Source organism: Didymella exigua (assembly GCF_010094145.1).
Source record: "Didymella exigua CBS 183.55 unplaced genomic scaffold M421scaffold_4, whole genome shotgun sequence".
Lineage (NCBI taxonomy): Eukaryota > Fungi > Ascomycota > Dothideomycetes > Pleosporales > Didymellaceae > Didymella > Didymella exigua.
The window spans coordinates 1,220,088-1,234,500 of record NW_022984778.1 but is presented as its reverse complement, the minus strand read 5'-3'; the positions used below and the strand labels follow the sequence as shown (position 1 = coordinate 1,234,500).

Sequence of the window (14,413 nt, the reverse complement as noted above, 5' to 3'; positions counted from 1 at the left end):
TAAGAAGGGGAACGCTTGTCAGAGCATATCTCTGCGCCGCAGCAGTATCGATGCAAGCAACAAGCAGGTACTTTATCGTGATGCCTTAATTATGTATCACGCAGATTTGATGAGTACAAGTTACACGCATGCACTGAAGTGGAGCTACACATGCTAGACCAAGAACGCCTTGCCTCATCCCATCCATGCCTTGCCTGTCCTAAGTAGATCGAATGACAGACTGGCCTACAAATTGGAACCCTCGACCCCAACGCCAATCTTATGATCGAGTCATCCGCCAGCTCCTAGCCTCTCGCAGCTGAAGGACTGATGCAGCTAGTAGTTCAACTCACCACTGCCACCTCCGCCAACAGCATCAAGATCTTCATAACTCTTGATCTGGCGACCTTGTGTCGACTGCAGAGGTCCGGGGCCACCGTCACCGTACCGTTGCGGACCAGGCCGTCCGCCACGTGGAGGAGGCGTAAGACGCCCGTTGCCGCCAGCAGGACCATTGCGACGGTCGCGGTTCTGCCTGTCGTAGGGACCAGTACGGGTGTTGAATCGCTGGCCGCCGCGGCGCATCGCTCCAGCATCGTGGCTTCCGAGTGAGGGGTCCCAGCTGCCGCCCATGGCTGGGTTAAACATGTTCCCGACGCTCATCGCATTTGGCATGCCGTTGCTCGACATGGCCATATTCATATTGGCGAGGTTGAATCCACGCGGCGTTCCCGTTGCCTGAACGTGGTTGCCCATGGGGAAATGGCCATTGCTGTTGGCGTCGCTGCGTGACGGGGCAATGTGCGCAGGATCGATGACATAGCTGTTGACCAATTCGAGCTATTTTCCTATTAGCTGGATGCACAGAGACAGTGTCTAGATTTGCACTTACATCCTTCTGCACCTTTTCAAGCCATTCCGCATGACGTTTCTCGACGTGCTTGCGCCAGAACACCTGACCCTTGAACAGTTTTGTGCACTCTGGGACCTTGCAGCGCCATTTAGACTCGTCTTCTTGCTTGCAGTATCTCGCCAATTCGTCTTCCATGGCCTCATCGAGCGGCTTGCCACCAAGCTTACGGACATCCACATTCTCAGGCTCCAGCAGCTGCAGCAACTTCTCCTCGTAGGTCTTCACCCAGTTGAACGCTCGCTGTAGCTGCTGCTGGTTCTTGCCGCTCAACTTCATTGGCTTGCGCTCAGTGGCGGGGCTGCCATCACCGTTCTCGGTGTCGCCGGACTCTTGCTTCTTGTACGGGAAAGCCTCACCTGTAGCGGTCGCCCTTGCAGTAGCCTTCGCTGCTGTTGTGAGGCTGGCACGAGGGCGTCGCAGATGACCTCCTGCGCATTTGCGGACCAACTCATGAATTGAGTCGCTTTCAAACACGCAGAAGAAGCAGAAGCTGTACACGCGTCGAAGATACTCGATCAGGAGATCAAGTTTCTTCTTCCTGACGAGCAAATCTTCATCGTCGACTTCTTCATCATAGGCGCCGTCCTCGTCCTCCATGGCCTCGTCTTCGCCCTCCTCGAGCTCTTCGGGGTCGCGCTCTTTCTTAGGTGGCGCAGGGGCGTTGGCCGGAGGTTGCAGCCAGCCCTTCGAACGAAGATCCTCGACGCGTTGTTCGATCTTGGCAACACCGTCGATGTCGCCGAATTCTTCTTCGTGGTTCGCCTTCAGTTCACTGTCGAGCTTTCTGACTAATCTCTCGGCCAGTTCCAGGTCGCGTTCGATTCTTTCGGGAGCCGAAAAGAGATCCCAGAGTGCCTTCTTTCGAGGCGCTGCAGGAGTCTCGTGCACGCCAACATGACACGTGAAGTTCCCACGCTTCTCATCCTCAACAGTCTTGCCATTGATTGCTTCAAGTGCCTTCTGCGCTGTGCTCTGCAGAACTGCGATGGGCTTCTCGTCAAGGGCTCCATCTTCTCCCTCATCGTCGCGCCCATCACCACGATCATCGATGACCATGGGCTGCTCGTCATTGGGATGAAGGATGACCCATCCAATGCGATGGCATTTCTTCAACGGGTTCGGGTCGCTCAGACTGAGCCACTTGAAGCCACCCGGTCCCTCGCCAAGGTGCTCCTTAGCGAACTCCTCAACCTTCTCTCGGTTGACAGTAGGAGCGATGGTCTTGATCAACAAGGTAGGTTGAAAAGCTGATTCATCGCGAATCTCGCCGCCTTTGCAGGGAAGCAAATCCCCTACACCGAGCACTTCGTTGGCTGCGGTCGTCTCGCCTTCCTCTTTCTCGACGATTCCGCCAGCACCGTTCGAGTCATTTTTGTAGATGCCCTCGAGCGTAAACTCATCAAAGTAGCCCTCATCGAGTTGCCGTTCCCAATCTGTGTAAATGCCATGACGATAGACACGCAGCTTTCCCTTGAAGGCCATGTCGTACTCGGGATCGTAGCGCTCTTTGAACCATTCCTCACCCTTGTGCTTGTCCACAAAGGTCTTAGCCATTTGCACTTGGAGTTTCTCCTTGTACTCGTCATACGCGGCCTGGATAAGCTCGCGCTCTTTGCCTCGTTCCTCACGGGCTTCGCGCTCGCCTTTGAGGACAGGTTTTCTGCCTCCATTCTTTGCGCGTTCCTTCTCCTCTTTCATGACCTGTTCTACGCGCCACCACTCAGCGAAGTAGTTGAAACCGACTTGATATTCGAGACCCATGGGGTTGGGTATAGGGTTGGTCGTGAACGTAGGGGCGAAGCTGTCTTGGCCAGGAACATAGCGGTCGATGCCAGCTTGGACGGGCGGAGGAGAGGAGCGACGACGGCCCCCATCGCGGCGCGGGTGATCATAGTCTCGAGCGCGATCCGGTTGATATCTGTCGATGTTCTGAGGTGACCGCGAGCGCCGCCTGGGCCTGCGATCTCCGGGAGCTGTACGGTACTTAGTCAAGCAAGAAATCAGGCGGCTAAGAATCTGCTTACCGGGAGAACGTCGTCGGTAAGAGTCAGCCGGCGGCCTAGAATCCTCTCGGGTGCTTCTGCAACGCCATCAGTACTGTGAACTTGAGCCGCGAAGCTGCTTTTGTACTCACGTGTACGAGTCCATGGTCGAAGCGCAGCTATAGCAGCTATGGATATGGTATTAGATAATGTGTGATGAACCAGTCACCCACACAGCGGCCGGATCGCTGTTAGTCAGGATAAGCAGGCTCGATGGGCGGACGTGATGCCTGACAAGCACCAGACAATCGAGGGAAGCTGTTTGCCATGGCGGCCTCGGGTCAGACAGGGGACAAATAAGGAACGAGAGGGACGCGGATAGCTTAGAAGGAGGTGCAGCAATGGAGAATGAACAAGATGACAACAGCACTCGATGCGATTGATCACACGCGAGCTGCGCCGTGAGAAGAGAAGGGTGGAGTAGGAGGCTGGCGTCTAGCAGAAGAAGCTAAAGGGGAGCTATGGCGATAGCCCGGTATGAAGGGGAGATACGAACAAGATGAGGCTGCGGCAAGAACAAGAGCGAATGCACTCACGATAAGCTGGAGTGTGTCCTGCTCGGAGGGAGAGGCAAGAGTGTGGAGTGAGGAGTGAGCTGTTCGCGTGGAGGAAGGAGCCCTGGACCGGCGTGCTGAAATGGGCTAGTCTTAACGCTAAAACGCGAGGCAGGCACGGAGCACGGCAAGTGGGCCATCAACGTCCGCGAGAACGACCGAGGCTGAATGCTCGATTAGAGTCTGCGGGGATTACGTAGCCGCATCGAGAGCTAAACGCGAGCTTCACGCGAGTATAAGATCTTTCGATATACTGTCGTTGCTCTGTTACGCATCTCGCAGTCCTCGAAGCGGTAGACTATATTCACCACCATGACCTCGTACATTCCCTCCCTCACGCTTCCGAGCTTTCTGTTCGAAAACCCGGCAGCTGCAATTCTGCTCCCCGTGGCCTGCGGTACCGCGATTGGCTTTTCCATCAGCCGTCAGTAACTTTTGCAGACATTAATTAACAATGTGGCTGACGGATGGCAGCGTCCGTAACCCAGGCTCAATACAAAGCCATAAGACAGCCTCCTCTGCACCCTCCTGGCTACGTCTTTGGGCCAGTATGGACCGCACTCTATGCAACAATGGGCTACACTGCCTACCGTGCGTGGACCACTGGCGCAACTTCTACCAACCCTTATACTGTGGCTCTAGCTAAGCATGGAGCGACTCTGTACTCGATCCAGCTGGCCCTCAATTTTCTCTGGACACCGCTTTACTTCAGCCTTGGACGACCCATCGCTGCCACTGTCGATATCCTCGCACTGGGTGGTACTGTAGGCTACCTCGCCTATATTTGGAGTCAGGTCGATCCCACGTGTGGGTGGCTGCTTGCCCCATACTTGGGCTGGCTCGGTTTCGCAACCTACCTCTGTGTAAGTTACTTCCCTCTGAGAATTGCAAGTCACCATCTCATGACAGATTAGGTGGGCAGCGGTTACCTCAATGATTGGAACTTCTCGAAGATGTACAAGCATGACTAGATGTACACAATACACGTGTCAGGTTGCTGCATGTCTCCGGTGGCTTATACACCGAGGCTTCATTCAACTTGTACTGCAGCGTTTTGCGACTGCATGTGTACAACACCGCTCCCAAAACTTAAACGAGAACCCCGATACATCACAAGTCATAATATATCACACTACAATTTGACACTTCCTGTTGCACTGAAAATCAAACCTTGAATCCACAGAGCGTTCACGCTCTTGCCTCATGTGCGCTAGTGCACGGGTACCTTGACTAACGTTCCAGAATAGCTGTCCTTTACTCAGCCGAGCGTCGCAACACCCACGCGTCTCGCAGTTTACCGCTTTCTGTGCAATGATATTACTGCCACGGCGTTGATCTTGCCAGGCCTTTCACTCCTTTCGACCTACTCGACTAGCAGCTGCAAGGGCGCTTGCAATTGCAGAATCTCGGTTGCGGACCGAGACACTTGCCCGTGCTGCACTTCCGCGGGTCTCAGTTCCACGTTCTATACCACCGAAACACCTCTCGACCTCGACTGCCAGCAGCGTGGTCTGCAAACATGCCTCCCAAATCGGCCTTCACGCGTCTCGATGCGTTTACCAAGACTGTCGAAGATGCACGCGTTCGTACAACGTCCGGAGGAATTGTCACCATTGTGAGCTTGCTGGTCATCCTTTGGTTGACATTGGGCGAATGGGCGGACTACAGGCGGGTGATAGTCCGCCCAGAGCTGGTTGTCGATAAGGGCAGGGGCGAGCGCATGGAGATCAGCTTGAACATTACATTTCCGCGAATGCCCTGCGAACTGCTCACGCTCGATATCATGGACGTCTCTGGCGAGTTGCAGATGGGCGTCGCACACGGTATTAACAAGGTGCGACTAAACCCTGAAGAGCAGGGTAGCAAGGAGATTGAGACCAAGGCACTTGACCTGTAAGTTTCGTTTAATCTTCACAGACTAGACTGCTATGACTGACTTCTGCAACAGTCACAAGGATGAAGCCTCCCACCTTGCCCCCGACTACTGTGGCGAATGCTACGGTGCCCCCGCCCCTACCAACGCACATAGGCCCGGCTGCTGCAATACCTGCGACGAAGTCCGCGACGCCTACGCCTCTGTATCGTGGTCTTTCGGTCGTGGCGAGGGTGTCGAGCAGTGCGAGCGCGAGCACTATGCCGAGCACCTTGACGAACAGCGTCAGGAGGGATGCCGCCTTGAGGGCAGCATCAAGGTCAACAAGGTCATTGGCAACTTCCACATCGCCCCTGGCAAGTCGTTCTCCAATGGCAACCTGCACGTACACGACCTCGAAAATTACTTCAAGGACGAGTACTTGCACACTTTCACTCACAAGATCCACCATCTACGATTTGGTCCCCAACTGAGCGATACTGTGGTACAGAACATGGCGAAGAAGCACCTCGCGACAGGGCCCGGTGGCTGGACAAATCACCATATCAACCCTCTGGACGGAACAGATCAGCACACTGATGAGAAAGCCTTCAATTACATGTACTTCGTTAAGGTCGTGTCTACCGCCTACCTGCCACTTGGCTGGGAAAAGGAGGCTACTCGGCCCAGCGATACCGACATTGGCTCGATCATCGAGGGTAACTACAAGGGAAGCATCGAGACACACCAGTACTCCGTTACGAGCCACAAGAGGAGCCTTCAGGGCGGTACCGATGAGCAGGAAGGCCACAAGGAGCGCATTCACGCTCGTGGTGGTATCCCTGGTGTTTTCTTCTCATACGTAAGTTTTACAAATTGACGCCAGTAGGCCGCAGCTAACTCGAAACCAGGACATCTCGCCGATGAAGGTCATTAACCGCGAAGTGCGCGATAAATCCTTCTCTGGATTCCTCGTGGGCCTGTGCGCTGTGATCGGTGGTACGCTCACAGTCGCTGCTGCGGTCGACCGCGCGCTCTATGAAGGCGTCAACAAGATTAAGAAGATCCACTCAAACTAGTCGCATCAACGCGCCGACACAACAGTTTGAAAACGACGGCAGTCATCAGTTGGATTTGTACGCATTTGTGAGTTACGGGCCAGGAGTTACGGCGTATTGATTTGACATGTCGAATCTGGCGACGCGTCAATTTGGTGGGTCTAGAGCTACGAATCGATGGAAAGTGAAGAACATTTTCAGCTGAGCTGGACAGCTGAGCTGGAACAGGCCAGCTTGTAACATCTAGCCAAGGCCAACATGTATAGGAAATGCTTATGACAAGATCAAAAGTGAACACTAGACTGAGCGGTTGTGAGGCAGCAGCGTCGTGTGGGTGCCTGTAATGCCTAGCTCCCTGACCAATCATCGCTCGATACTGGGTAGCGCCTGAAAGCCTGAACGCTTTTCGCAGTATGCGGCCATGAGATGTTTCTGAGGGTGTCTTGTTCAAGTACGACCATGATTCAGTGTGATAGGGTTAGATTGGAATGTCTCATAGCCAATCAGCGATTGTGGCTCGCCTTGTGCACGGACGTTGGTCTGAGGTGCGCTAACTTGGGCATAAAAACTACCTTCTTACTCGTATTCAAAGCAAACAATACTTACTTCCACAGTCTATACGAACAAACGCTACATCACATTCCTCGACGGTTATCTACGCCGACCCTATTCCGACTTTGGTAAACACCTAAACCCCATCTCCCTTACCTTCATCAGCAACATCAACAGAGTCATCATGTCTGCACCACGAGGAGGAGGACGCGGGCGAGGCCGTGGTCGAGGTCGAGGTCGTGGAGACTACTACACACCCAGCGATCGCCAGGATCAAGACCAAAATCAGCAGCCCCAACAACAAGCAGAACCCGAAGGAAAGAACAGCACCATCGAACTTCTCAAGGGCTTCCTGCAGCGCCGCTACGACCCTTCCACTAAGTTACTCAACTTCTCGACCATCGCCACAGACGAAGAAGTTGCTAAAAGCGGAATGTTCCGACAAGAGTCAACCCAGAAGAAATTTTTTCCCGCACTCATGGTTGTTTGCGACGACATGCTCGAAACCCGAGAAGCTAAGGAGGCTGCAATCGAAAGCGTCACGCTATGTGGTAACAATATTACAAACCTTAACGTCATCTTCGACCTGTGCAAGACGCTTAATCACATCAAAAACCTCGACCTGAGCGGCAACGCTTTCCATTCCATTAACGCCCTCAAGCCATGGAAAGGCCGATTCCGGAAGCTGGAACACCTCATCATCGATCCCTTCAGCAATATCGGCTGGGAGGAGGAGATCACATCATGGTTCCCCAAACTTAAGATCCTGAATGGAGTCCAAGTCCGCGCCGACAAGCCTGCAGCTGGCGACGCCGGCATGATCACAGACGCACCCATGGCCGCAGAACCACAAGCAATGGCCGGTGCAATAGCACCAACGCCGGTACTACCGGTCCCAACGTTTGACCAGCAGAAGGAGGAAATGATTGCGTACGTTCAGAACGCAACGAATTTGAAGCGAGACTACGCGATACAATGCTTGGAAGCAGGAGGGTGGGAGCTAAATCGCGCAGGGGAGCTGTTTACACAAAGCCAGCCTAGTCTGCCCCCAGATGCTTACAACTAGACGTTGTGCCTATGCGGCGATGGAAGTTTGTTAAACAGCTCGGGACGGGGATGGTGTGTGTTTGTTTTGCACTGCATAGCGGGTGAAGTAAGGAGGGTGACTTATGATTTCGACAAGTGTACACGGGATAACGGGATGACGAGAGAAAGAGAAATGAAAGCCACCGAAGCTGAAAATTCGACATCTTACCTGCTACTTTTCACTGTAGCTACCTCCGGGCTTACTTGTGACATCTCCAGTCGATTGAAGTGTTTGCGAGTCATGACCATGGACCGTGTGCCTTCCTTGTCGAAAGACCTCACTACACAACAACGCCAATCGCGACACGATCTTTTCACACAGCTTTCAGATAGCATGGCGACTTTCACTGAGGTAACGTACGCATTCGTGAGCTGGGGACCTGAAGACCTCTGCTCAGCGCATATTGACGTCGCGATATACCGGACCCTCCGCATTCAGGCACAGTCTCTTCTGCTCCGACTTCCACCTGAGCTGCGCAAAAAGCTCAATGTATATAGTCTTGAAAGTCTGGTGTCTGAAGACTGGTACAGCGACAAGTGGGTACTCAATCATATCGACAAGGCCCAGCCTGACAGCCCTGCTGTGCAAGTACGGGTCTGGGTACGCGAAATAAGCACACACAGAGAAGTGACATCAGATTCCGCTGTTCTGGAATCGAGATCTAGTGAAACCGTTTTCATGAAACTGGAGGAGGGTGCGTGTGCTTTGATAGCACCAGCAATCCACCCTCAACCAGTATCCACTCAAAGCCACTAACAAAGTCGACAGCAACGTTCGCAACCAGCAAGTGTCACCATACTTCCGTTTACCAGCCGAGATTCTCAAAGAGGTTTACAGGCATATCCTCAGAGGCCACAACATCGTTCTCGTCTTACATCACTGCGCCGTCACGGTCTACAATTGGGATTATGATGAAGAGCGTATCCGTCGCAACAGGCAAGCACACAACATCGCACTCCGCCTCGCCTGCCGCATCATCTATCATGCGACCAGAAAGATATTATTTACCGCGAACCCCTTCGAATTATGGGAGATCAGCCAGTACGCGCTCAAGGCGCATCATCTGCAGCTCCCCATCGTTCAACACGTCACAGTTTTCAGATCCGGAACCGTATACACGGTCAGTGCTACAATGCAAAATTGTCTACATACATCCTCACCTCAGTCAGTTGCAGTTCTGCACCGAGGGACGCCGCGAACATCCTCTTCCAGGCACTCTGGCTCACTCGCATAGACCGTATACCATTCACTATACTTGCCGTCAAATTCAACATAAAGCTGGAGACCTTTACTTAATGCTAGATATGTTTGAGCTATGCGAGAGCGGCCCACATGAGTTCAAAAAGCAGCATTCAGCTCTGCAATGCCTGTAACACGTCAGAATCGTGTCCATGGACCTCCTTCTCTGCCATTACTGGCCTGATGGTCTTACGTCAGTGGCTAGAAGGACTGTTAAGCTTGCGCAAGCTGAAGGTGCGAGATTGGCTCTGTTGCGATGATCTCTCGAGGAGGACTCGACCGCTGCACTCCAAGAGCTGTTTCAAAAAGCCAGGACCGGAACACCTATGGAGTTTGATATACACCATACTGGTCTTTCTATATAGTGAGATCTATCAAGGAGCGCTGGGTAGCGGTATATTAGAAGATCTTTGGGTAGATACTAGACAATGGTAAAATTCATCCTTGATCGCTCAATCTCGGTCGCGCCATTGGACCCTTCGTCAACGCAAACTTTGGTAAACATACAGTCAAAGAACAATATTTACCTGCCAAATGATTCACATTTTTCAGGTCCGGCCGAGGTGGCTTCTCACCTGGGCAGACACGAACTTGCCTTCACCTCTTCACTAGCGCAGCTTGGCATTGGCTGTGGAGCTGCCTGCCCCTCACCCAGTGTTTACAAAACACCATTCCACAATTAATCACTCCTTCCAAATCATAGACTGAGTAGCATGGAACCCGAAGCTGTGTAAGTATCGACCTAGTCGAATCTCTACTCGTAACTGACAGATTACTTAGCACCCTGCACAATCAGACAGCGTCGCCTCTGCTGCGCCTGCCACCCGAGATACGCGACCGCATATACCACTTCGCGCTCATTTGCGATGGTATTGTCAGCATTTACCCTGCCCCAAATGGTGTAGACTTTTGTACCGAAAGCCACTCGATCAATGGATGTACCGCCACTCGGGTTACTCACCAGAGACCTGCTGATCTGAGACCGGACGTTCGCCTTCGGTCGACCTGCCGACAGATCAAACACGAGGCACGCAACGTTTACTTTGCCTGCAACACATTCGCGTTCCTGCATTCCTTCCACTTCGGAGGCGCAGACACGTTCGAAGATCGCCACTTCAAAGTCCCCGGGATCAACAAGATCAAGACCTTGAGCATGATAGTTGGCACTTGCGCTCCCATGGATAACTTCACAAGAAAACCATGTCTCGATCGACTTCTTACACGCAGGATCGACGACCTGAAGGGCTTACAAGCCTTGTCGAAGGTTCTCGTCCGGGTCTCACCGTGCACTGAACACCTCCTGCCAAGCTTTCCCCTGGGCTTTCCGCCTCATCATCCCGCCCTCCAGTCAATTTCGGTATTGTCTCACAAGAAACCACTGACGGCGGAAGATATACTGGAGTTGGTAGCGAATGAGTTCAAGAAAGCTGAGTCCTGCAACCCAACTGTCTGCCTTGTGAAGGAGCGCGTGCAGGAGCGCCATTTCACTAAGAAGAAGCATGATATTCGACAATGGCTGGATCTCTGAATGGAACCGTGTGCCCAATAATGGACGAAGAAGATAAAGGATGCGTAAAAGCAAGGACTAGCGGCGAGATGCATGTACCAAAGCAATCCGTGGGCCACACTGCTTCGACTCGATCTAACCAGGAATCCGGTAACGGTCCATCTCGTCGGAGCCTGATGAAGCTTATGTCAATCATATAATTTTCAAGATAAGCCCATCTTCTTGCAAAGTCAAGTACCATGAGGACACCAATATGCTACATACATCTGCACTCGAGCCTCTCTGTCAGCTCATTGGCTGCAATGGGTCTCAATGAGGGCTTCTTAGGCAGTTTTCGAGTCGAATGTATGGACTACAATCACCTAGTTGAAGGTAGTGGCTGCTGTGATTGAGCTTGATTGTCCTGTGGTGCGTAGATGGTGCGGTAAGGCCACGTACTGCGTGCAGCATGGTTGCTAGGCCGTTTAGAGATGCCGAACATCGCACGCTTGGGTTACCGCAGCAAGTATTGGAAGCCTGTTCATTCGAGCAAGTCTGAGAAATACAATTGCCGTTCACTTTTGAACATCCTCTCTGGCGTGAAGTGCAATGCTGGCAGACGAACATTGTGAGACGAAGACCGACACGTTTGTATGCAATCTCCGTTGACCAACGCCCGTTACATGTGTGCATCTATTACTCCCCCAAACCAAGACGCAAATTATTCATTACCCGACTCTCACTCAGTTGAATGTGATCTCACACTTATGCGCCCTCGGCGAAATCAGAAAAAAGTTGTCAAACTCCATGCTCTCGGGTGTCGTGCTCGGCGCCAGCTTTACACCCTTCATCTCCCTAAACATGAACGCTACTGCATATCTCAGCTCCATGCGAGCAAGATGGATGCCGATGCATGACCGTGCACCAGCGCCGAAGGGGTGGAAAGCTGTTTTGGCGGCGGGCGAGAGGGCTTCAGCTGGGAGACCCTCTTTGGAAGAGATCCAACGGTCGGGGTTGAAGCTATTATTTGTCAGCGTGATGAAGAATGGAAAGCGTGGGAGCATCAGCTTACGTCAAGGGATCACTCCAGATGTTGGGGTCGCGGTGGAAAGTGTATGCTTGTGTGTCGACGGTGACACCTTGTGGGATGTAGAGACCAGCGAACTTTGTTCCGCCCTGGGGCACAACACGAGGCAGACTGCTTGGTGCGGCACCGTATAATCTAAGCGTCTCTTCGATGACAGCGTTGAGCAGAGGAAGGTTGATGAGATCGTTCTCTGTGAAGTTTTCACCAAGAGCAGCGACCTCTGCTTCCAGAGCAGCTTGTAGGTCGGGACGCTGGAGGACAGCCCATGTAAGGTATGTGAGAGTGACTCCAGTGGTATCAGTACCGGCGATGATGATGTTCATCGCCTCGATCTTGACGTCCATGTCGTCGATGGTTGTCTCACTCTCCTTTTCGGACTCTTCAACGATCTTAGCGAAGATGTTGGTTTCGCCCTTGCGGGAGCGTGCCATCTCTGCCGCGCGGCCAGCACCTTGAATGATGTATTCGTTGGCGTTGAACATCTCCTGAATCGCAGGGACAGGCACAAATCTCAAGAGACGGAGGAAGGGCATCTCAACCATGATACCGGCACCCATGGTGAGCTTCTTGAGCACGCGCAGGAACTGGTTTTGCTGTGCGAGCGATCAGTACTACACGACAATTGTGCGCTGTATCTACTTACGTGTCCAGTCTCAAGCATGCCAAATGACTCTCCAAAGGCAAGGTGTGCACTGACATCAGAGGCAAGTAGCATCCACCAGTTGTAAACATCAGCAGTGCCTTTCATAGCATCTGCATTGATCTTGTTAACGGCAAGTAAGGCCTTCTCGCGGACTTTGTGCTCCCAATTCTCAACCAGGTAGGTTCTGCTGAAGGAGCGAGACAATAGCTTCCTCCTAGGTCCATGCTCGCGAGGGTCAAGCATGGTGAAGACACCGGCCTTGGGAAAGTTGGCTAGCCTCAGGTACCATTCGCTCTTCATGTACTTGGTACCGATCTTGTGGATCTCTTTGAAGGCATCGAGGTCCGCCACAGCGACCTCATTGGGTGATAAACGTACGATTGGGCCATACTTCTTGTGGAGTGAGTCGATGTAGAATATTCTTTGGCCACTCACAACAGCACGCTTCAGTCTGAGATGTGTGAAGCGAGTGTACCAAGGTCCAGGCAGATGCCGTGTAGGGCACGTGAGACCCACATAGACGAACTGGCACAGTCAGCATGAACAGAACTAGCGGCGTGGTGGACCATACTCGTAGAATAAGAAGTGTTAAAAACAATACACTGAAGTGCACAGGGTTAAAGCCACCAGACGCGTGCTCTTTCGAAGGTTGAACCATACTGGCTGTGCTCGCGTGATGATCAAGGCTAGTGAAGCTGGATACGAGGGCCAGCGATACAGTGACTGTTGTGGCATCTGAGCTTCATATACCTCCATCATGATGTGCACCTATGTGACGGTGAATCTGGGGACCCGAGATGTTCAAGATCTCAGGTACGCGGGTGGATCCTCGGGTTTCATGCAAGTGTTTACAGTTTGACGGCCGTGAATGCGAGGCTCTTGCGCCACACAATAATCTGATCTTAGCATGGTCCAATGGCCTGTTCGGAACTTCATGGCGTTCTCGGTAACACATGCAGATTTAGTGCTGATTGGCATCATGGTTATCGTGAGCTCTGGTCGAAAGTTGAGTCTTGTGAGTCACAAGTGCCTGCGGTAACTGCGCAAGGCAAAGTACACCTGCAAGGTCGCACGCTGGGTTCATGTGAGTTTGTTCAGGCAAGTACATGCTTGTCAAAGCTTGGTATTTCTGTCGTATTGAGTGCGAAGCGATGCATTTTTCCAGGTCCCCGTATCTGGATGGGTGGCTGACGTGATCGACAGCTCGCTACGGATTGTAGGCTCCCCGCACATGTCCGCAACCTTCCCGCAAAGCGGAGTAATCGGCTTGTCGTTGTTCTAGCCAAGGGCCCCTAGAGGTAACCACAGCTCGAGCCCTGCAAACTTGCTTGGAGTTGCAGCTGAGCGCGACGCTGGTGCTGCTAAATTTGCCAAGACTACCTATGCGAGATATGCAGTGGCTGCGTCGATTAGCAAGCCGTTAAATCGTAGCTCACAACTTTGTAACCCTCTACGCTCAGGCTGGACATTCGAGGCGATCATCAGTATCGACAAGAGAGAGCGTTACTGGGTAGGAAGCATGTGAGCGATGAATCGTATTGCGACTTTGATGCCTGGAAATCCGTACATTCGATCGATCTTCACCCGGCGCTACAAGGGGGGTGCCTGAATGAATGAGAACACGATTTTGCCACATTCGGGGTACGTTATTCCTCTTGCAAAAGATCACTAGATGCTTAGTGCAAGCAGACTCGTATTCCCGACCGCTCATGCACCCCCATAAGAGTCTCGTCAACTTCCTTGCAGGCACCTTCTTACTCCGAGGCATTCATCAAAGATCTTGTATGCTCTTCGGCAAAGGTGTGGGGTATTCGTACCAAAGACATGGCTTCTCGCCATGAATTTGCTAGCTTGGAATAATGACGACACGCCATCCCAGCGAGGCGTCGCACAGCAGGCGATAACGTTAGGCGCGGGGCTG

The 14,413-nt window shown here is 52.5% G+C and overlaps 6 protein-coding genes across 6 annotated transcripts; 4 read left to right on the top strand and 2 right to left on the bottom strand.

Annotated features, from left to right (window-relative positions):
* Positions 1-34: 34 nt before the first annotated feature.
* On the bottom strand, positions 35-3,509 carry M421DRAFT_417207 (uncharacterized protein). The gene is made up of 4 exons (XM_033591361.1): positions 3,027-3,509; positions 2,917-2,972; positions 872-2,865; positions 35-819 (listed from the first exon to the last, which is right to left on the bottom strand). Exons 1-4 carry the CDS (start codon positions 3,038-3,040, stop codon positions 316-318), a joined length of 2,568 nt encoding a protein of 855 aa, XP_033452736.1. The 5' UTR covers positions 3,041-3,509; the 3' UTR covers positions 35-315.
* Positions 3,510-3,800: 291 nt separating this feature from the next.
* M421DRAFT_55179 (translocator protein) lies at positions 3,801-4,459 on the top strand (the record flags this gene model as incomplete). The annotated part of the gene is made up of 3 exons (XM_033595285.1): positions 3,801-3,912; positions 3,963-4,351; positions 4,403-4,459. 3 exons carry the CDS (start codon positions 3,801-3,803, stop codon positions 4,457-4,459), a joined length of 558 nt encoding a protein of 185 aa, XP_033452735.1.
* A 246-nt stretch (positions 4,460-4,705) lies between these two features.
* On the top strand, positions 4,706-6,777 carry M421DRAFT_293355 (endoplasmic reticulum-golgi intermediate compartment protein 3). Its single transcript, XM_033589041.1, has 3 exons — positions 4,706-5,381; positions 5,437-6,202; positions 6,252-6,777. The coding sequence occupies exons 1-3, from the start codon at positions 5,008-5,010 to the stop codon at positions 6,417-6,419; spliced, it is 1,308 nt and encodes a 435-aa protein (XP_033452734.1). The 5' UTR covers positions 4,706-5,007; the 3' UTR covers positions 6,420-6,777.
* A 226-nt stretch (positions 6,778-7,003) lies between these two features.
* Positions 7,004-8,205, top strand: M421DRAFT_417205 (uncharacterized protein). The gene has a single exon (XM_033591360.1). It carries the CDS (start codon positions 7,135-7,137, stop codon positions 8,014-8,016), a length of 882 nt encoding a protein of 293 aa, XP_033452733.1. The 5' UTR covers positions 7,004-7,134; the 3' UTR covers positions 8,017-8,205.
* Positions 8,206-9,989: 1,784 nt separating this feature from the next.
* On the top strand, positions 9,990-10,804 carry M421DRAFT_2106 (uncharacterized protein; the record flags this gene model as incomplete). The annotated part of the gene is made up of 2 exons (XM_033588216.1): positions 9,990-10,006; positions 10,057-10,804. The coding sequence occupies 2 exons, from the start codon at positions 9,990-9,992 to the stop codon at positions 10,802-10,804; spliced, it is 765 nt and encodes a 254-aa protein (XP_033452732.1).
* A 285-nt stretch (positions 10,805-11,089) lies between these two features.
* M421DRAFT_417204 (cytochrome P450) lies at positions 11,090-13,326 on the bottom strand. The gene is made up of 4 exons (XM_033591359.1): positions 13,064-13,326; positions 12,493-13,017; positions 11,835-12,442; positions 11,090-11,782 (listed from the first exon to the last, which is right to left on the bottom strand). The coding sequence occupies exons 1-4, from the start codon at positions 13,148-13,150 to the stop codon at positions 11,506-11,508; spliced, it is 1,497 nt and encodes a 498-aa protein (XP_033452731.1). The 5' UTR covers positions 13,151-13,326; the 3' UTR covers positions 11,090-11,505.
* Positions 13,327-14,413: the final 1,087 nt, after the last annotated feature.

Excerpts from the sequence above, each read along its gene's own strand:
- M421DRAFT_417207 (XM_033591361.1), bottom strand. Across the intron at positions 2,866-2,916 it reads TTACCGACGACGTTCTCCCG|CTCCCGGAGATCGCAGGCCC; the intron begins GTAAGCAGATTC and ends AGTACCGTACAG. Across the intron at positions 820-871 it reads TTGAAAAGGTGCAGAAGGAT|CTCGAATTGGTCAACAGCTA; the intron begins GTAAGTGCAAAT and ends ATAGGAAAATAG.
- M421DRAFT_293355 (XM_033589041.1), top strand. The coding sequence starts at position 5,008 with ATGCCTCCCAAATCGGCCTTCACGCGTCTCGATGCGTTTACCAAGACT. Across the intron at positions 5,382-5,436 it reads GAGACCAAGGCACTTGACCT|TCACAAGGATGAAGCCTCCC; the intron begins GTAAGTTTCGTT and ends CTTCTGCAACAG. Across the intron at positions 6,203-6,251 it reads CTGGTGTTTTCTTCTCATAC|GACATCTCGCCGATGAAGGT; the intron begins GTAAGTTTTACA and ends ACTCGAAACCAG.
- M421DRAFT_417205 (XM_033591360.1), top strand. The coding sequence starts at position 7,135 with ATGTCTGCACCACGAGGAGGAGGACGCGGGCGAGGCCGTGGTCGAGGT.
- M421DRAFT_417204 (XM_033591359.1), bottom strand. The coding sequence starts at position 13,150 with ATGGTTCAACCTTCGAAAGAGCACGCGTCTGGTGGCTTTAACCCTGTG. Across the intron at positions 13,018-13,063 it reads TAACACTTCTTATTCTACGA|TTCGTCTATGTGGGTCTCAC; the intron begins GTATGGTCCACC and ends TGACTGTGCCAG. Across the intron at positions 11,783-11,834 it reads ATCTGGAGTGATCCCTTGAC|CTTCAACCCCGACCGTTGGA; the intron begins GTAAGCTGATGC and ends GACAAATAATAG.